General features: G+C 38.5%; 1 protein-coding gene and 3 pseudogenes across 1 annotated transcript; 2 read left to right on the forward strand and 2 right to left on the reverse strand.

The window, feature by feature from the left end:
- Positions 1–4,643: 4,643 nt before the first annotated feature.
- On the forward strand, positions 4,644–7,711 carry LOC147886781 (uncharacterized; annotated as a pseudogene).
- A 5,294-nt stretch (positions 7,712–13,005) lies between these two features.
- On the reverse strand, positions 13,006–13,577 carry LOC147886782 (uncharacterized; annotated as a pseudogene).
- A 3,044-nt stretch (positions 13,578–16,621) lies between these two features.
- On the forward strand, positions 16,622–17,224 carry LOC147886783 (uncharacterized; annotated as a pseudogene).
- Positions 17,225–22,127: 4,903 nt separating this feature from the next.
- Positions 22,128–22,640, reverse strand: LOC147886784 (uncharacterized). Its single transcript, XM_087395318.1, has one exon. It carries the CDS (start codon positions 22,638–22,640, stop codon positions 22,128–22,130), a length of 513 nt encoding a protein of 170 aa, XP_087251444.1.
- Between the last annotated feature and the right edge of the window lie 447 nt (positions 22,641–23,087).

Below are 23,087 nucleotides of genomic sequence, written 5' to 3' on the forward strand. Positions count from 1 at the left end.
GAGAGTGAGGAAGATAGGGACAAGTACGTTTTTGGATGAGCTTACATCTGAGGGGACCCAGTTACACACAGCGGATATCCATCAACTGGTAAACATATATTCCGTTAATATTTTTACAAACTTTGCAATCATTTTGTCACTTTTTAGAATACTATTTTGTGGTGCATTGTAGGTGAATGATCCCCTGCTTGTGTACATCTTCTTTACTATTTTTGATATGATGCAGGTTGGTTATATTAGAATGAAACTGTTGGTGCAATTATCCATATGGCAAGGTAGATAAAAGAGTAAAAAAATGTAGCTTTAATGCATATGTATGGTGCATGTATATGTTTGGTATGAAGTATGTTGTATGGTCTTGTAACTGTTTTTTTGTTTACTTGTAGGGTCCACCTCTTCTCTCGCAGATAGGCGAGTCCTCTTATACGCCCATGGAGCTTTCAAATGAAGATGAAGAGGATGAAGACTACGAGCCCACAGAGAGCAGCGATGATTAGATACTATTATACTTAGATTGTAATTTTGTCAGCTTGTATTGAACTCTACATGTAATCGATTATAAACTTTTGAACATGTAATCATTATTTAAACCTTGCTATCAGTCAAGCGGTCTCCTCTTTTTCTACACTTGTTCATGTGGATAAGCTATGCAGGAGCATCTACACAAGTGCATGTATTTTTTGACCTCTAATACGTTGTGGTCTTGCAATGTCTTTCATTTGTTATATGGCATCAAATTTGTCTTGCAGTGTATATCTATATGTGTATATGTATATATATATATATATATGTGTGTGTGTGTGTGTGTGTAGATGTATATGTATATATATGTATATATATATATATATATATATATATATATATATATATATGGTATCAAAAAAATAATTTTGTATCCCTACTTGCGTTGGTACTATCGACGCCTAAATTTTGCTCACACTAGTACTATCGACATTTTTTATATTCTTGCAAATGCAGGTAATATCGGTGCCCTGCTATAAACGCTGGTATCATCGGCTGTGTAAACATCGGTATCATCGGCTGTGTAAATGCTGATAGTACCGATGTTTCGAATTTTTTTTTTTGTGTACACTGGTATTAGCGACACTAAATGCCGATATTTTTAGCGTATTTTGAGAATTACAAATACCGATGTTGAACGGTTATAGCGCAAATACCGATGCCCACTACTTCATTTGGAATTTAATCTGCTATGTTATTACCGGTGGTTTGAGTGTCGGTGTCTATCCATTATGTTCTAGTGGTTGATGATGCTTTCGTGTCTACTTTCCTTGGACTATCTATACCAACACTTTTAGCCGGAAAAGTTATCGAGACCAGAGGCTAGAGGCTAAGTATGGTGACGCTCAAAGGCCATAGAGAAAAGGAGATCATGAGGGCGAAGGGATGTCATAGGGGTGAAAAAGGAATTAGAAGTGGAGGGAAGGAAAAGGGAGACTATGACACAAGGGGAAAGGGAGAGGGGGAAGAGAAGCATGTACATGATAGGAGGAGGAATGTGGCGATGTAGACATCAAGGGAAGAAAACCATACTTTATTTGAAAGAAGGGATGAGAGGGAAATATCAAAATACTAGCTAGGTGGCTTTACAAGAATGAGCGTGTCTCATCAAGGAATAGCCTCTTCCTTTTATAGCCAAAAGAGGGGGTCTCTCCACATTAATGTATCCTCCCACATGCATGGTGTGTGTGGAAAAGTCTCCCATGTGGGATAGGTGGTTACGCACTCTCAATTGTGTGCGACAACCCTTTGCCTCAATTTTCCACATAAATCAAGCCCCATATCTCAAGTCTATGATACTCCCTTGGTCTCTTTCCAATTTTATAATATGTTCAAACCCCTAGGAGGACAAGTGGAGGGTTGGCACAAGGAATCTTGCCACCTCATCCTACTTTCCCCATTATTTAACTAGCTCTCTTTGTCCTTCTATACCTCCCCCACATGGGCCTATCCCATATGGAGGGAATAACTCAATATAATATCTATCTCCACCTATTTTATATTGCTTCTCCCATGGACTTTAAGCCATATCTCACTAAATGCAGCCTAGGTGGAGGGGTGGCACATGGAGGAGCCATGCCACCTTGCATTTTATATTATTACTATTATGGATTATGTACAACACACCTTATGGGTCCTCTTACATGGAAGGGTGGCACATGGTCATGCCTTGCCACCTCAACCTTGGGCCCTATGCACACCATATTTTATTATACTATTGCCACATATACAAACACACATACATATTAATGCCTTTTTCCTTAGACAATTTTATCCATAACAGTTCCCCCCCCCAGGCAAGGAATGCACAGCATTTCCATGCCTGGGCCCATCACGCACAAAGAAAGGCTTGAGGTAACGCTTGTTGATCACCTTCTTGCCATATGGTTCATGCAGCTCCTGAACTTGTACAGACCCATTGCTACGTTCTTTGATGACTTTGTATGGACCAACCCACAGTGGCAGAAACTTCTTATCCATTTGGTGGTCCAATCTGTTATCAAAGCATAGCACAACATCCCCCTTAGCAAAGTGTCTTTCCCATCCCTTGCAAATCTTAGCATCCAATCGGGCCTTTTGTCGATTCTTTTGGATCTCTGTTTGGTGTAGTGCAAGGCGTCGGGTCTCATCTAACTTCTCAAGTTGTACCAATCTGGCCTCTACATGTTCATCTTCTGTCATCCTCTATTCCTGTGCCAATCTCAAGGCCGGAATCTCTATCTCTAGTGGTAAAACTGCCTCAGTACCATACACCAACTCAAAAGGGGTGTGACCTGTATATGTTTTATGAGTGATGTTGTAAGCCCACACTGCTTCAGTGACCTTCTGATCCCATTGGCTCCTGTTCCCTACGGCCATTTTTCCTATGGTTTTACAGAGGAGGCCATTGGTCTGCTCTGTTTGACCCATGGATGCTGGATAATAGATGCTAGAAGTGTGATGATCAATGCCCATGCGATCCATGAGTAACTCCACTGCTTCATTTAAGAATGGACTCCCATGGTCAGAGACTATCTCCATGGGTGTCCCAAACCTTGTACAAATACGTTCAAATATGAAATTTGAAACTGCCTTGCCATTTGCAGCAGAGAGGGCGATAGCTTCAGCCCACTTAGTGACATACTGAGTGGCTACCAAAAGATACTTCTTTTTGCGGGCAGTCATGGGCAAGGGCCCGACAAAATCTATTCCCCACTTCTGAAACGGATGGATTGACATCACTGGGTGATGTTGCCCAGGACGCAAATCCTTCCTACCGAAGAATTGACATGGTTCACAGGTTTTGCAATACAAAGTGACATCCTTGAACAAGGTCGGCCAATAGTATCCAGCATGTAAAATCTTCTTAGCTGTATAGTCACTGGCATAGTGGCCTCCACAAAATCCATCATGATAATGCTTCAATACCTTAGGCACTTCATCTGCATCAATGGCCCGTCTGAGTACCCCATCCATGCCTTGACGGTACAACACCCCATCAAGGAGGGTGTAGCGCCTACTATCTCTGCGGATCTTCTTTCTCTCATAGCTTGTACTTTCTGAAGGAAGGTAGCCATGGCGTGTCCAGATTTTGCTCTTGACATATCTTTTTTTGTCAATGGTATGCTAGATTCTTGCTTGCAAAAGTACCTAAGACATAGGATTGTAATATTCTATGTACATTTTGTAAGCATAGATTTAGGGTAAGGAGAATCAAATAATTTTTATAAATTCAATATTGAAGTGATCATTTAGTTTTGTAAAATCATCTTGGTAGTGTTACTTTTTGTCACAAGTATTTCAAAAATTATCATAAATCCTTGTTCATGCATGTAGAACGAATGGAACGATGAGGGGCCGCAGGCGGGCCCGGAATACACTCGATGGTTGGCCGATCGCTTGCCATGCCCTTGCACAAGGTGTAAAATGAGCATTGCACATCTTCGACGCGTATGCTTGGCACACGTTGAAGATTGGGGCTTATGGGAGGATCCGCGAAAGCATACATGAGAGAAGACGATGGATCCACGAATGTTGGCAAAAATCGACATTGCTCCGCATTGGAGCATCATTGGTGGCGGAGCACAAAGGAGAAGGGAGAAGCGGATACGAAAAGAGGCCATCACAGGAGTTTCAACCACCTCGAGGTCAGCACATCAAGAGGGGTTCATGATGAAGGTGCATGTGCATCTGACGATGTTCTACCCCATGTGAAGAAAGCCCATGTGAGGATTGAGAACACCATTTCACATTAAATGGTGGAGGATTTACTCCTCAGTAAAGCCAATAATGATTGTGAGGATGATTACACATGCGAGGAGGTCAGGCGATTTTCAAAAGAGTTCTTGCTTGAAGCAACCCGAAAACCGGTGTATGAGAAAAGTACTTACTCTATTTTGCGAGCCTCCCTTGAGATCTTGAATCTTCAGGCGATGCTTGGATGGAGTAGTACAAGTGTTGATGCACTTCTTAGGTAAGTATCCTTATATATGGCAATATCGTTAACATCGTGTATTATACTTATTTCTTAATATCATTTTTTTTCATGATTTTTTGGTATGTTTTAGATTGCTAAGGAAGTTGTTACGGGTATGTAATCAACTGTCCAATACAATGCTTGAGATATTGTGACTAGCTTGGGGATGGACTATGTGCGCATACATGCATGTGTCAATGATTGTATGCTATTTTGTGGTGAGCATGCCTATGCAGATACATGTCCCAAATGTGGAGAGAAGAGGTATAAGGATGACATGTAAACCACCACATTTCTTCGCAAGGTGTTGAGACATTTTTCACTTATCCCTTGTGTTGTCAACATATGTTTAGAAGCAAAAGGAGTAGCACACTAGTCACTTGGCATGCATCAAATCATAGTACGGATGGAGTGATGAAAGTGCTAGCGAATACACTGGCATGGGTTCACATTGAAGATACATGGCCAGAGTTTAGGGAGCCTCGACACTTGAGGCTTGGTTTGGCTACTGATGGAGTGAACCCCTTCAGTGAACCTTTCACTACTTGGAGTACTTGGCTGGTTGTAGTTGTGAACTACAACATTCCACCATGGGAGACAACAAAAAAGGTAACATCTTTCTCTCTCTTCTCATCCCAGGAAAGCATAAGGCTAAAAACATGGATGTTTACCTAGATCCTCTTATCGAGAAGCTACAAGTGTTGTGGAGAGGCATCGAGGTGATGGATGTTTCTAGGCCCCCTTGAGATTGACATGTTTTGGTGAAGGGCATCCTCTTGTGGACGATGCATGACTTTACAAGCTTTGGAGAGATCTCTAGTATGCCCATATCTTATCTTTGAGTACTATGTATATATCAAAGTGTATTAAAAAATGTGCACATCCTTCTTGTTTGTATGTATGTTCTAGGTTTATCCACATCTGGGAGTAGAGCATGTCCAATTTGTGGTCACAGAGAGACTCGTACTCTTAAACAAAGTGATATATCCCAACAACCATAGATTCTTGCCTACATCACATCCCAAGTATGTACCTTCCACCAATGGGATGAAGCCATTTCAATGGAACATGCAAGATTGGGCAAAGCATTGGGAGGAGCATCATGTGCAATCTCCTTCTCCTAATGGACCACCGAGAGGTATGTCACAACATTCGACCTTGCTTAGCCTTCCCTATTGGTCAAAATCGAAGATCTAACACCTTTTCCATCCCATGCACGTGTTCAAGAATTTGGGACAAACCATATGGGATCACGTAACGGGTAAGAGGGATTCACTTGGTGCTAGGGAAGACATGCAAGCCCTTCAACGTCTCCCTCCCTCAGCTACACCTCACATGGGGGCTCGTGTGAAGATTATTTTTTCCAAGGCACCTTGGATTATGTCCAAAATAGAGCAAGAGCAAATGAAGCAAGTCATTACCTCCATCTGCATCCCCACCGGCTACATGCGATCTCTCCAAGGGTACATTCACAAAAAGCAAGAAGGGGGGTTTGACTCAGCTCTATGGACTCAAAAGTCATGATTGGCATAAGATGCTTCAGGTTAAACACTAATCTTTCTTTCTTTTCTTACATGTACTTATGTCTTTAATGCAATAATCACATGCATGCTTTTGTTTTATAGTTTGTCATTCCAATAGGCATAAGTGGATATGGAGATGCAAAGGTGAAGAGAGCAATCTTCAAGGTTGGAGAGGTGGTGAGGTAATGTACCATAACTCCTATTCCAATCATGATTCTCTCTCTTTCTCAATCATGCGACTAAATACATGTATTACTTGTAGGTTTGTGAGCTCCAAAGAGATAGAAATCTCTTCCATTCCTGCAGCTCGTCTTCTTGCAGTGGAGGCCATTTGTGCTCTCAAGGATGCTTTTCCATGATCTATTCTTGTTAGTCAAGTGCACTTACTAGTCCATTTAGTTGATGAGATTGCCATTTGTGGTGCGATGCAGTACTCTAGGTGGATATTCTTATTAGAGAGATTCCTCAAGACACTAAAAGATTTTGTCAGATTACGAACTCAACTGGAGGCAAGTATGGCAGAAGGTTGGATAGTGCAAGAGGCTTTTGTCTATGTCTCTCAATATCGCTCTACCATTGATCCATCATTGCCTCGTCTATGGACCGAAGAAGAGGATCCAAAGATGCATTCCAACATCCATAGTGGAAAAGGGACCTTGTCCGTTCATGGATAGATGTTTTTGGGCTATGGTAAATAACTACTCCCTACTCAATGCTCCCGTGATGACAAAATGGGTGGATATGTTTGTGAAAGCACGTGCAACAAGAGATATAGAAAGAGATGCATGGAAGAGGGCACATGGAGGAAGGAGAGCACCTCCTTTTCCTAAAGCGCTTGCAAAATTTCCCGCTCTCATTGATGTGGAATAGATACATACTACGATGACCAAAGCTAAGGCACAAGGAGAGCAAATTAGCCCTAGAGAATGGGAGTATGCAAGAGGGTGCATGCCAAAGGTAATGAAAAAATAGTTCATACGTGAATTTGCTTATGCATATGTCTTTGTGTTTATTTGTTTGAGTATATGCATTTAAAATCTATTTATTTTGCAGGGTCTCACTTTCAACTCTATGTGGTCTCAAGGACATCATTTTCGTACCTGAAGGGTTGATGAGAGCAAAACCACAAGCGATAGCAGAGTGATGGGCAACTTTGATACTACAAGCATGGAGGTAAGGTATTGTGAAACCATAGAAAGAATAATCAAGGTGGATGTCATAACATTTCACTTATTTCTCTTTGAGTGTCGATGGTTTGTGGGTGCGGTGATGAAACATGAGAGTGGTCTACATATGGTGGATTCCACCAAGTTTCATCATGAAAAAACCGATATCTTGGTACACCCTACTAGTTGCGAGTAGATAAAGAGATGCAATAAATTATAATTAAATTTATAGAATTCAAGTGATCATTGCCTAACCTTCTTGTTTTGAGTTTTTTAATTGATAGGTCTTCTATGTGCCTTCCCTACATCAAAGAAGACTATGGTATGTGATTCCAGTCACACCATGGAGTAGGTCTATCTTTGCAAAGACATCTTTGCTTGTAGAGACCTCTTGGCGGACAAAAATTGATATCCATCTTTTTGAGATTGATCTTTTGTATTGTGTTTGCCATTGTCTTATATTTATTCTTTTATGTTTGTCACTTTTTTTAAATTTATCATCGTAATCCTTGCTGTTAAATCCATAGGAATTTTTTCAATACTAAACAAATCTCTTTAGAATTTATTGGGTGGTATGTAAATAAGATATCCAATCTCCTTAAGATCTATACATATATACATATATACACACATTTACACTTACACACACATATATATTATAAATGATTAAAAATTTAAATGTTTATGAGAAAGAATAGAATAGAAAGAGATGATAGGAGAGAGAGAGAGAGAGAGATATAGAAAAAATGAAAACAAACATAATATATAAGTGAGTTAAAATCTATATCTTTATGAAATATATACATACATACTTGTCCAAAATACATATATACATATATACATATATTTACACACACACACACACACACATATATATATATTATAATTTATTTAAAAATGTATATGTTTATGAGAAAGTGTGAAAGAGAGAAAGATGGTGGAAAAGAGAGAAAAAAAGAAAACAAAAAATAGACAAACATAATATATTATAAGTGAGCTAAAATTCAAATATTTATGAAGAGAGGGAGAGGAAAATAGAATGGAAGAGAGATAATGGGAGAGAGAGAGAGAGAGAGAGAGAGAGAGAGAGAGAGAGAGAGAGAGAGAGAGAGAGGGAGAGGGAGAGAGATGATAGTAGAAGAGAGAGAGAGAGAGAGAGAGAGAGAGAGCCAGCACAATCGAAAAAGGCAGGAGTTCAAATTTTATTTTGAGCTATAATAATCACAGTAATAGGCGTGATAATAACCGCGGTAATAGGGCACTTGATATCCTCTCTCCACCCCCCACCGTCTCTCTTCTCCTTCTCATTCTCTCTCCAAAGCCATGGTAATAACCCGCTGCAAACACCCTATTCTCCCATAGTGATGCTATGAGGATGCACATGCTGAGGAGGATGCCACTAAGGTTGATGACATGCAACCTCTCTCCAACGCACACCATAGTGGGAAAAATGAAGATGGGAAAGATAACGAATCGATTAAAGATGCTTCGGATGATGAAGAAATGAGTTTATTTATTGATCTAGCCACGTCCATGGACTTAGATATGGATACTAATGCTTGTAGAGATGCAGATGAAAATTGATATCCATCTTGAGATTGATCTTTTGTATTGTGTTTGTCATTTTCTTATAATTATGCTTTTATTTTTGTCATTTTTTTAATACTTGTCATCATAGTTATTGTTGTTGAGTCCATACGAATTCTCTCAATATTAAACATATCTCCTTATAATTTTATTGTGTGCAATGCAAATTAGATGTCCAATCTCCTTCAGATCTCTCTCTCTCTCTCTCTCTATATATATATATATATATATACACACACACACACACACACACACACACACACATTTATACATATACACATATACATTATAATTGATTAAAAATTTAAATGTTTATGAGAAAGAACAAAAGAGAGAGAGAGAGAGAGACATACTGGGAGAGAGAGAGAGCGATATAGAGAAAACAAAACCAAACATAATATTTAAGTGAGTTAAAATCCAAAAATTTATAAAATACATACATATATATTTCTCGAAAATACATACATACATATATACACACATTACACATACACACGTATATATTATAATTGATTTAAAAATTTAAATGTTTATGAGAAAGAGTGAAAGAGAGAGAGATGATGGGAGAGAGACAGAAATTGAAAAAATGAGAATAAACCTAATATATAAGTGAGAAAGTGAGAGGGAGAGATGATAGGGGGAAACAGAGAGGCAGAGAGATGATGAGAGAGAGAGAAAGAGAGAGAGAGACAAAAAGTGAAAACAAACTAAATAGATGAAATTTTAAAATTAATATGTAGCGATAATAAGCGCGATAATATTTGTAGTAATATCCACAGTAATACTTGCGATAATAGTGCACTAGATATCCTCTCTCTACCTCTCTCCACCTTTCTCCATTCTCTCTTCACTCTCTCTCCAAGGTCGAAGCAATAACCCGCTGCAAATACCCCATTCTCTCATAGTGTTGATCTTAGCCACTATGGACTTAGATATGGATACTAATGTTTATAGAGACCTCTTGGAAGACAAAATTTGACATCCATCTTGAGATTAGTTTTTTTGTTGTGTTTATGTTATTGTTTTATAATTATGCTTCTATTTTTGTCATTTTTTTATATTTGTCATTGTGGTTTTTACCGTTACATTACACATACACACGTATATATTATAATTGATTTAAAACTTTAAATGTTTATGATAAAGAGTGGAAGAGAGAGAGATGATGGGAGAGAGAGAAAAATTGAGAAAATGAGAACAAACCTAATATATAAGTGAGAAAGTGGAAGGGAGAGATGATAGGGAGAGAGAGAGAGGCATAGCTCGATGATGGGAGAGAGAGATGATGAAGAAGAGAGAGAGAGAGAGAGAAAGAGACAGACAGACAGACAAAAAGCGAAAACAAACTAAACAGGTGAAATTTTAAAAATTAATCTTTAGCGATAATAAGCGCGATAATATTCACAGTAATATCCACGGTAATACTCGCAATAATAGCGCACTAGATATTCTCTCTCTACGTCTCTCCACCTCTCTTCATTCTCTCTCCACTCTCTCTCCAAGATCGCAGTAATAACCCACTGCAAATACCCCATTCTCTTATAGTGTTGATCTTAGCCACTATGGACTTAGACATGGATACTAATGTTTATAGAGACCTCTTGGCAGACAAAATTTGACATCCATCTTGAGATTAGTTTTTTTTGTTGTTTTTATGTCATTGTTTTATAATCATGCTTCTATTTTTGTCATTTTTTTATATTTATTATCGTGGTTTTTACTATTGAATTCATAGGAATTCTTATTATATCAAACATATCTCCTTAGAATTTTATTGTGTGTAACCTAAATTAGATGTCCAATCTCCTTGAGATCTTTCATTTTCTAGTATACTAGAGAGGACAATGCCAAAAATATATACATATATATATATATATGCATCCATACACACACATATATATATTACAAGTGATTAAAAATTTAAATGTTTGTAAAAGAGAGTGAAAGAGAGAGAAATGATGGAAGAGAGAGAGAGAGAGACAAAGAGAAACCAAAAACAAATATAACATCAAGATTTCTTTAAAAAAAAGTTAAAGAGATAATACACACACACACACACATATATATAAGTGAGTTAAAATCCAAATATTTATGAAAGAGAGTGGAAGGGAAAAAGAATGGGAGAGAGATGATGGGAGAGAGAGAGAGAGAGAGAGAGAGTGGGAGGAAGAGAGATGATGGTGGAGAGAGATAAAGAGAGAGAGAGAGAGAGAAAAAAAACGAGAAGAAACGGAACAGGTGGCATTTTGAAAAAAGATGAAAGCGGTAATAAGCATGGAAATAAGCACAATAATGCACACGGTAATAACATGCTATATCTCCTCTCTCCACCTTCCCCCACTCTCTCTCTTTCTTTATTGACTGTCTCTCTGGGAGTGTGGTAATAATCCAAGCAAGCACCCCATTCTCTCATAGTATGACTGAGAGGTATGTCCTTTATATCAACCACAACATCTATGTCCGTCCCACCTCTTGATAATCCTCTCCATCCTTGATACATTTATCATACTCTACCTACATTTTTGTCGTTTCTTAAAATAGCTTTCCCACCATAGTCTCTCTATTCTCATCCCTTTGTATCACCTTTTTCTCTTCCATAACCTTCTTTCCTTCAATTCTTGACCTTACCCTCTCTATCTAACATCCAAAATCTTACTCCCAAGAATTATCCAAGTTATATTAATTTTATGGAACTTTTGTCAGAGAGTGCAAATGGATGGCAACAAGTAACTCCAGTAATACCAGCGCAAAGCATTGATGATAATGGCATTTTATTAACCCCGATAATATTGGGATTTATTCCGTCGATATTATCTGCGTATTAGAAATAGAAAAATAATCATGAAATGCCGATATTATCGGCGTGCACACAGCCGATAATCCAGCATAACCAGTAGGGCATCAACAACATCAACACTTTGCAAAAATATTAAATGCCGATATTATCAGCGCGAGCAGAATATTAACACCGATATTACCGGCATAAGCAGTCATTAAAAAAAAATAGATTACGGATGCGAGTAGAATATTAACGCCAATATTACCGGCGCAAGTAGTCATTAAAAAAAAAATAGTCTCACATTTGACCAATCTCATCTATAGTAATAAAATACTATTGTCTTCAGCATATACAAAAGACCATATACAAAAAATTACATGCCCAAATGATTACATATCGAATTACATGTCCAAAATTACAACCTAACATTGTCTAATCTTCATCACTATCCATGGGCTGAGAAGAAGACTCGCCTAGATACTTGAATGCCTGTGAGAGAAAAGGTGGACCTTGCAAGTAAACAAAAGAATAGTTAAGAGATGATACAACATACATCATACACCATATACATGCACCATGCACCATGCACCATACATATGCACTATTTTTTTTTACTCTTTACTCTACCTTACCATGTAGGTAATTGCATTAACACTTTCATTGTAACTTAATCAGCCTGCATCAAATCAAAAATAGTGGAGAAGATGTATATAAGTACGGGATCATTCACCTACAATGTACCACAAAATAGTATTCTAGAGAGTGGCTAAATGATTACAAACTTTGTAAAAATATTAAAATAATATATATTTACTAGTTGATGGATATCCACTGTGTGTAATTGGGTGCCTTCAAATGCAAGCTTTTCGAGAAAGGCACTTGTTCTTATCTCTCTCACTCTCGCAATCTCCTCATCTATAGGAAAGTGATCGATAGTTTCTTTCTGCATATATGCAACACAAAGAATATCACATAATTGCACATACAATGTTAAGGCTGCACACTTCCATGATGCAAGAAGTAGTACACTTACAAAATATGCCTTGAAGCGCGATCTACCTCCACTTCCTAGTCTGTGAGCACCTTGAGAGTCCATCTGCACTCGTTGTGCCTCGCACTGCTGGGACCACTTTGCCTCATTCATCCTGTGCCACTCCTTTCCCTCCTCCCACACCGCCTTCGTACACCAAGAAGGTTTCTTGTAATTATTTTTTATTGTTTTCACAAGATCTACATGCTTTGAACGCAAGATCTTGCCCATGTGAGAGAACAGAAGCTCTTCTCTCACAACCATGCCTTCTAGATTTGGAAACCTGTGCCATACAAACCAAAAACCAACATGTACAAAGTGTAAGCAAAATAGAGATGAAAAACAAAACATGCAATTACACTTAACGTACCTCTCGTGTAATATACTCTAAATGATCGCTTTTTCTATGGTGGGCACTCTTCTCTAATTTGAAAACATATGCTTTAGCATATACACATCTATCAGACCTTTGAGATCTGATAGAACCAAATTCCCTCTACTATTAGAAAGGATCCATCCATCTTCGTCGAGATCAGAGTATGTCTTTTGCAACCAACGAAGGTGTGGATGTGTTCATGTGCCAAAAAACATTAATATTGAAGATAAAGATAGTTTAAAAAACATACATCTTGGGCGTATCAAGCGGTGTGAAGTCGGGGGACGTTTCCCACGAAGGAGTCTCCGCTGGCGTCGTCTGCTGTGAAGGTTGCTTTGAAGGAGGAACTGAACTTCGAGGAGCCCTTCTTGATGGGTACTTTGGCGGCCTCCATGACGTAGTTTGCTTTGAAGAACCGCCGACACCACAACATCCTCCACACCCTCCTGTGTCCTCAAGCGATTGTCTACCGCTAGAGGGACTGTCCTCATCATGTCGACGGCTTTCGCCAGTGGACTGGAGTCCACGACGTCATATCTCTTCCATGAGTTCCTTATCTAAATATCGGGAGATACGAGACTCTGTGGAGCTTCTTGATCTCCTGATGTCTCGTGAACTTGATCGAGAATGGGTGCTCATTGTAAGCACACGAGCTGACAAAGTGTACATACATCAAAACCTGGTAACTTGGTAACTGTTCGTGGATATGCATGCACGAGAAGAAGAAAGCAAAAACAAGTTATGTTTTCTTACCTGAGAGCACGACGACTGAAATAGTTATGTCCATGGAGCATGATTGTGTTGATTACTTTGGATCACCACCACACCACCACCACCTTTCCGTGCGCTCTTCACAGAAGAATTTTGAAAATCAACCAAAGAGAAGCTCTCGGGTTTCGAAATATGCCTGCTCACACCGATAATATCGGCGTTTTTAACATTCCTACTCGTGCCGATAGTATCGGCACTAAAATTTTCTACTCGCATCGGTAGTACCGGCTATGTAAACGTCGATAATATCAGCATCAATTAATAACGACGATAGTATCGGCATTGATCATCAATGCTATCAGCGCTAGCAGAGCAGATATAAATATAAATATAAATATATATATATATATATATATATGTATGTATGTATGTATTTATGTATGTATGTATGTATGTATGTATGTATATATGTGTATATAAACATATACATATATACATATATACATACATACATACATACATAAATACATACATACATACATATATATATATATATATATATATATATATATGTATATATATATGTATATATGTATATGTTTATATACACATATATACATACATACATACATACATACATACATATATATATATATACATCTATATACATATGTACATACACATCTATATATGTGTATAATATCCATGTGTGTGTGTGTGTGTGTGTGTGTGTGTATACATACATACATACATACACACACACATGTATATAGATGTATACACACACACACACACACACACACACACACACACACACACACACACACAGATACATACATACATACATACATACATACATACATACATACATACATACATACATATATATATATATATATATATACACATATACATACATATATATACATATATATATATATACATATACATCTATATACATATGTACATATACATCTATATGTGTGTGTACATACACATCAATATATGTGTATAATATCAATGTGTGTGTGTGTGTGTGTATACATACACACACACACACACACACACACACATATATACACACACACACACACACACACACACATACACATCTATATATGTGTATAATATTCAGATTGAATCACTGTGCCAAATTACACTTGGAGATAAAAAATCAAGACAAACCGTCAACAAATCTCTCAAATTTAAAAGACAAAATATACATCAAGATCCCTTTTTGAGAGATAGATTAATGCTAGCATTACAATGGAGTAGATGTAACATCTGCGTAAAGATCATCATGATCTATTTCTAGAATAATCTCTAGGTTTAGTCCAGTTGTATTGTGAGAGACAGTACTATTGATGTCATCAACGAAGTCCTTTGTATTTGTGAAAGTACTTTCAGAACCAGAATCAGTTGTTGAAGATCCAGTTATTGATCTAGAACTATAATAGGTGATCTCCTCTTCTGTAGACGATCCTCCCTCAAAAGTCCATCAACATCATCCAAGATTCTATTTATTTCATTAATGAAGGATAGATCTGTCTTGAAGTGCCCGATGTGTATGAGGTGTGACATCAATACATCCAATTTGTATGTCCATGCATGGGATAGTAAAATATCTTTAAATATTAAAATAGCAATACATAAAAATCACAAATTAAACATACTTGGAGACTAAGTTATGAGATACATCTATGTACATGTACTTGATCACACCGGTTAAGAAAAACGAAAGTATCAGTAGGATTGGTTCACAATCGTTTGCTGTCCACCATGACAAAACCATTTTGGGCCACTTTTATGGAAGGTCGATGGCCCCCTTCACAGCTTCGTACCATGTCACTTCTAAAATATGTATTTTGAAAGATCGAAATGAGACTCCGATGATTTCTTTGATGTGTCCATAGTATGTGAATTTTTTTAATTTGTCCACTCCCTACACTGGTTTCTTGATCGAATGTGGTGGAAACACCACTATCATATGTGGTACGGTTCTGATCGATGTACTGTACACGAAAATGGCATCCTCAAGACCATATTGCACCCAACTTATAAGCCTTCAAAAAAAAAAAAGATGTTTTCTACAACTTAGCAACAAAAGTTAATTTTTCACTCACATGTCAATCACAGCCGTAAGCATAGTAAAGCTCCTCGGTGCTAACCGTTTCACCGTTGCTCTTTGCTGCTAGCATGGTCTGAAGGATCCATGATTGCGTGAGCATAATAGGTAAACTACCATCACTGTTTCTTGCCTCCACATATCGGTCACGCCATTTCTCCATGACGATGGCATTTGCAATATAATATGATTGTATCTTCTTCCTTGTCTCATCCGTCAAGTGAAAGCATAAGCCCTTACCTTGACGCACTTCATCAGTCAATTTGTCATCATCCTTAGTACTCCATAGCATTGGCATGGTTCTATCTACACGTCCAAGATATTCAGATATCCAGACACAAGATTCTTGCACCAACCAACCCTCTGCCATGCTTCCCTCAGGTCTGGCCTTTTGACGAACAAAACCTTTTAAGATCTTCATGAAACGTTCCAGGTAAAACATCTATCATGTGTTCACAACCCCTACCATAGCTACTTCATCAACCAAATGTACGAATATGTGAACCTGTATCATCAAAATGCTCATTGTTGGAAATGTGTTTTCTATCATGCACACAGTCTCAATTGCTAAGATTCTCATCCTGTAAATGGATGTATGATCAATCTCCTTGCGAGATATCCACTTGCACAAAAAGGGCAAAATAGAAAGATATCCATACACACTATCTAATTCTAAAAATCTCATCAAATACCAATCTTACAAGTGAAGACAAGTTGTATATACATTTTCGCACTCCAATTGTACTCACACCAGATATTGCTATTGGAAGAATGAACTACAAGGCAAACATATAACAAGTTAGTAAAGATTTTGAGACATTTCTCACTCATTCCATGCATTAAGCAAATGCTCAGATGCAAGAAAATCGCAAGTCTTATGTCATGGCATGCAGAAAACAGATCTACAGATGGCATAATGCGAACACCATCAGACAGTCCTGCATGTAAACATATAGATAGAAAGTGGCCTGTGTTTGAAAGAGAACCACGCCATTTGAGATTGGGACTTGGAACGGATGGTGTGAATCCCTTTGGTCTCCGTTCAACAAAATGGTCTACTTGGCCAGTAGTTCTTGTGAATTACAACATTCTTCCATGGATGTCAATTAAAAAAGGGCATCTTATATTATGTTTACTTATACCAGGGAAGAGAAAGGTGAAGGACATGTCCGTTTATTTAGCTTCATTGATTGATGAGCTATAAGATCTTTGGAATGGAATTACACTGGTTGATAGTTCAAAGAAAAGACATCGTAAAATGTTCAATTTGAGAGCTAGATGTGGACTATGCATGATTATCCAGGGTACGGGGATGTAAGCAAATATAGTGTCCAAGGATATCATGCATGCCCTATATGTGGTCCAAAATTGCAAGCTCGTTATATAGGACATCTTGAAGATCATTTATGAGGGGCACACCAGGTTCCTTCCTCTGGATCATCCCACGTAAGGACGAGATCAAAGGCTAGTTCCAAGTATAATGACAGTGAGTGACTGGAAACAAGCATGGGATGATGGTAAAGAATTCTCTCGACAAGGGATGAAAGGATTGAACGCTTTCTATGCATTGCCATATTGGAAAGAACTTCTAATCAATCACCTTTTAGATCCTATGCATTGTTTCAAGAATGTTGCAGTTGCTGTATGGCAGCACATATATGGATAGAAAGATAATTACAATAGTAGGGCATATCTGAAGGAAGCAAACAGGTTGCGAAGGTATTGGCATCATGAGAATGGACAACTTTCAGATGCACCTTGGATTCTTAGCAATGAAGAGAGAAGTGTATTGAAAAAGGTAATTGAAACTCTACGTACACTCACAGGGACCATGCATAGCTTGAAAGGTGCCTTCACCAGTGCCAAAGAAAAAGAGTTAAGTGGTTTCAAGACTCATGATTGGCACAAAATGTTGCAAGTATATATACACCTTGATAATTGTTTAATGTTTCTTTCAACTTGGCACTTTGTTTCCTTGAACATCTTCTCGATAACGAGATGCACCACACTGAGGACATTGCAATTCATTTGATAGATATTTACTGAACAATACATGATCATTGGGACAAGCATGTATAGCCTCATAGTCAAGACCAAGAGTAGCTAACGTCTTCTTTGCTTCATTACGTGACTCTGGCATACAATTTTCTTGGAGAGAATTTTTTGCAATAGTTGAAACAAAGCTGTTACACTAATATCGGCGAACCAACCATACATAGCTTGAAGATTGAGAAGACAGAGCAGCACACGTAACTTTGATACTTTCGTCTCTTCATACAATAGTTTGTTGCATTGATCTTTTATTTCGGCCTCATGTTCCTATCTTTTTTTTGCTTTCTCATTTGCTTCCTCTTGGGGTAAAATATCACAAAAAAAATCATTGAGCATATCTTGTACTCCTGTCTCAAATCCCAGATCTTCTTCAACATCCTCTATTTCAATCTCTGCCTCAGTCAAGGGATCAGAAGATGTACTCGCAACACCTGCCATAGCTTGTCGTCTAGCATCCCTATGATGCACTGATGCAGCACATGGATTTGGCCTCATATCCAAGTGTGATTCACTTACTTGTACTCATTCCTTGTACCTGAGACTCAAATCATGTTGTATATTATCTGATATCTTCAATCCCATATCTTCTCACATGATCTTCTGCAATTCGATATCGTCGACGTGTTTGAAACTTGCAACTAACACATCCACCCAAGAGAATGTCATTGGGATCCTCTTCCAGCCCTATGTTGACACACTGATTCTTCTATGCTTTGGCTATCCTCTTCTTAAATTAGATGACAATAATCTGTCATCGTTATTGTATATTGATATTATCGTGGATGAATAAATAAATGATTTGTTAATTGAAAGAAATATAAAATGCCGATACTACCGGCGTTACGTAAAAAACACCGGTGGTACTGGCGTTTATTTGAAAAAATTCACGCCGGTAGTATCAGCATTCATTTTTAAACTTAAAACACTAATGGTACCAACGTTTATCTCAAAAAGTTGACACCGGTACTATCGACATTTATTTTTTAACTTAAAACGCCGATATTATCTATGTTTATCTCAAAAAACTAATGTTGGTAGTATCGGCATCTATTTTTTTCCTTAAAGTGCCGATATTACCGGCGGTTTTTAATCTCCGCTGATAATACCGGTGTTTTTCAAATTTGCATTGATATTACCAACGTTCTGTAGTTTTTTGAAATTTTTAAGATCCTTGCTCGTTTGCCGCATGTTCGCACCTATTTTTTCACCGGTATTTTATGTTTATGTAATAGTGATTTTGCAAAGAAACGAGCATCGAAGGTAGCAAAATCCAAATCTACCTCTACTTCACACTCGAATTCTTTTAATGACATAAGGACAAGAAGTATGTTGGAACATTACCAGTGCTCGATGGGCTTTTATATGCAGAGCTATGGTTAGGGAAAGCTGTTTGAGAGAGAGAGAGAGAGAGAGAGAGAGAGAGAGAGAGAGAGAGAGACAGAGATATGACAGAGTGTACGTTTTTCTTGAAGCTAGTGAGTAGTGACTCTGAGAGAGCGACTTTAACCGACTCTCGAGTGTATTATTGTCCTAAGAGAGAGAGAGAGAGAGAGAGAGAGAGATTGTCATATTTATTCGTCCTGAGACTCGAGAGAAGGGAGAGAGATTGATTGATGTATTTATGTCGAGAGAGAGAGAAATACACGATTCACAAAGATGTCTATTATCGTTGTGAGAGAAAGAGAGAAGATTCAAATATATAAGTGAGTTAAAATCCAAATATTTATGAAAGAAAGTGGAAGGGAAACAGAATGGGAGAGAGATAATGGGGGGGGAGAGAGAGAGAGAGAGAGAGAGAGAGAGGGAGGAAGAGAGATGATGGTGGAGAGAGATAAAGAGAGAGAGAGAGAGAGAAAACGAGGACAAACGAAACAGGTGGCATTTTGAAAAAAGATGAAAGTGGTAATAAGCATGGAAATAAGCATGATAATGCACACGGTAATAACATGCTACATCTCCTCTCTCCACCTTTCCCCAATCTCTCTCTTTCTTTACTAATTCTCTCTCCGGGGGTGCGGTAATAATCCAAGCAAGCACCCCATTCTCTCATAGTATCACTGTGAGGGATTTCGTTTGTATCAACCATAGCATCTATGTCCCTCCCACCTGTTTTGATAATCCTCTTCATCCTCAATACATTTATCATACTCTACCTACATTTTTGTTGTTTCTTGAAATAGCTTTTCCACCATATTCTCTCTATTCTCATCCCTTTTGTATTAGCTTTTTCTCTTTCATAACCTTCTTTTCTTCAATTCTTGACCTTACCCTCTCTATCTAACAAACAAAATCTTACTCCCAAGAAGTCTCCAAGTTAGATTAATTTTATGTAACCTTTGTTAGAGAGTGCGGATGGATGGCAACAAGTAATTGCCAATCCCTCTTGTAGATCATTATGGATGCAGGTGCCAAAACCCACCCTGATCATTCATGGTATGTCTCCTTCTCTTGTTCCATAATATTTATCTCAAGGGATCTTAGTCCGAAGCCTCTGGCACAATCTACAAATGCTAGCTGATTAGAAGAAGATCTGGATAAACTAATGATTTCAAAGTTTGATGATCAATATGATAGACAAGCTTTGAGAGTTTATTTGAATCAATGGAGGAACTTAGAACTTTCGTAGGCAATCCAATCCACAAACTTCTTGGGAAGTTACCTTCTTCTTTTGAGTCATTCAAGGACAATATATATATTCGCATACCATTTAATTCTTTTGAGCTAAAAATCCTAGGTCTTTTTCATGACAAACTCTTATTGCAAGAGATGATTGAGCAAGATGCTTCTTTTATTTCAAAAGCAATAAGCAAAAGGGTAAAGAAAAGCCAAAGATATATGGGAATGGGTCATTATGAAGTTATGGAAGTCTAACTGTCCAGAACCAGCTAAATTATTCAAATGAAAAGTTTTGTTAGGCACTCTTCCAACAGGAACAAAGGTAGCAGTGAGAGGCTTGGAGCTAGACAATGGGTCATTTTGAAGTTATGGAAGTCTAACTGTAGTATGCAGATGGAAAGTTTTGTTAGGTGCTCTTCCAACGGGAACAAAGGCAGCAGTGAGAGGCTTGGGGCCAGACATCTGTTCTGGATGTGGAGCTAAAGGTGAATCCCTCTCCCACCTCTTCTTGGACTGCCCCTTTATCACAAGGTTGATTTTCAAATTTAGAAGATGGATGTTCACAACCTGGGGTTTCAAAGTCTCCAAGAAACAACTGGCCTTTGGAAATGTCAACCTGGACAATGAAGAAGCAGAAATAATTTTCTTAACAGTAAGTTATTGTCTACTGAAAAGAATCTGGCTAGCAAGGAACTACAGACTATTCCAAGGGGTGGAAACTTCTCCTTCACTACAGGAGATCCTTCAAGACTGTGCAACAACCCTCTTAACACTGGAAAGTAAGCTAGACTAAAGCTCAGAGTGGCATCAGTTCTGGGCCGCTGTGGGGACAAACCACATTTGTTAAGAACTGAATAGCCGCTTCTAAAATCAAATACATGTCATTGTAAGGGGTGGCTCCCGTAAGCTAGTTGTTCATTCTTGAAGGTCAATATGGGCTGCGTCAGCCACTTTGTACTATAATCTAGTTAATGGAAATTTACTCCCTGTTGGGGGGAGTTTGGCAAAAAAAAAAAGAAAAGAGAACTTCTCAATCTAAGAAGTCGCTTAAGTATGTATTTCGTGGCCAAAGAAATCATTCCAAAAAAAGTTATTTTGCAAAGAAGCAAGCATCGAAAGTAGCCAAATCCAAATCTACCTCCACTTCACACTCAAATTCTTTTAATGATTCCATTGTGCATCCAGTAATTAATTTACATTTTTCTCAAAACAAGGATATTTTGTTACAGAAGTCACTAGAGAACTTCAAGAGATAGGGGAGAGCCTCTAAAGATGAAAAGTGCCTGATATTAGTAAGTCAAAGAAACTATGTTTTCGACAACTATATTCAGTGCTTATATGGTATTTTTTACACTATTTTTGGCATTTTTACTGGCACCTATTTTGACTATTACTATCGAATATCCATTTTGAAGGCGAAGAAATGTCCACATGCAATAGAATCGAGTGTGCATAAAACTACACGCAACATCCACCACTTATTGAGTGACGATGGCAACAGATGAGAGACTTGAGGACAATATCATTTTAGGACCCAAACTTTTTCCCATGTTATCAAGCTTTAAAAAAAAAAAGCCACACCGTAGCTGCTTTATTTAATATCGAGAGAGAGCAAACACTCTCCACTAGGAGCACGGTCTTTCACAATGAAAGAAGTTAATGAGGTAGCCAGCTAGGTGGCATGATCAGGCGTCAACCACCTCACGTAGGACAACAATGGCTGGCTCATGAAGATGATCATGGGAAGAGGAGGAGAAAGAGGCAAAACGGATGGGGGTGCCTGAGACCCCGGGGGTGCAGAGAGTGCCGCCTAGGGAGAGTAACGTGAACTGAACGTAGATGGCAGGGTAGTTCTCTGTGATCTGCAGCAAGTAGTTGTTGTCGGTGCTGTTGTAGTGCACGCGAATGATGGCATTCTGCGGCGGCACGTCGCAGGGGTCGACGTCCACCCGCTGTAGCTGGCCGTCGACGCAAGTGTAGATCTTGGATGCATCTCCATAGGCTCCCAACGTGACGGCCGTGTCCGTCAGCACCGCGTCTCCCGGATACCCCAACCCGAAGAAGAACCTAAAGAGATACCCGATTCGACTGTCCCGAGCCCAATAGGTGTTGTTAGCCCCAAACACCACGTTCTGGCCAGCTGTTGTCACTACATTCTGCCACGTCTCATCATCCTTGGCCACGGTACTGCAATCCATTGAGGCAGGGTTTTCACGACGTCAAGTTTTTACCCCCCAAGCAGTTTTAGATCAGGGTCAAGAAAATATTTGTATATAATGTATATATTGGGAGCATAAGTAGAGTGGATATATCCCACTCTCTGGTGTGAGTGTATTTAAGTAAATATCTATTTTTCATCTTAGGTGTGCATTTTTACCATCCAGTAAAAATTGTTTAACAGTAAAAATTGGGTTATCTGTATCCTAGGGATGAGTTATGGGTATGATTTACCAAATCACTGCGGTCATTGGTAAATGTCAAAGCGATTGCCAGTTAAAAAGAGTAATTCAAAGAAAATCAAACTGGAGACCAGTGTGAAAGTGAAGTGCATTTTCAACACATGGGGGACAAGATTTTCCAAAGTCAAAAGACAAGTGGACCAGTCAATATGAGCCTACCACATGCCTACCACATGGAAACAAAGG

This window comes from Dipteris shenzhenensis, chromosome 24, assembly GCF_047967505.1.
Source record: "Dipteris shenzhenensis isolate YYH24624 ecotype China chromosome 24, Dip_SZ_1.0, whole genome shotgun sequence".
Lineage (NCBI taxonomy): Eukaryota > Viridiplantae > Streptophyta > Polypodiopsida > Gleicheniales > Dipteridaceae > Dipteris > Dipteris shenzhenensis.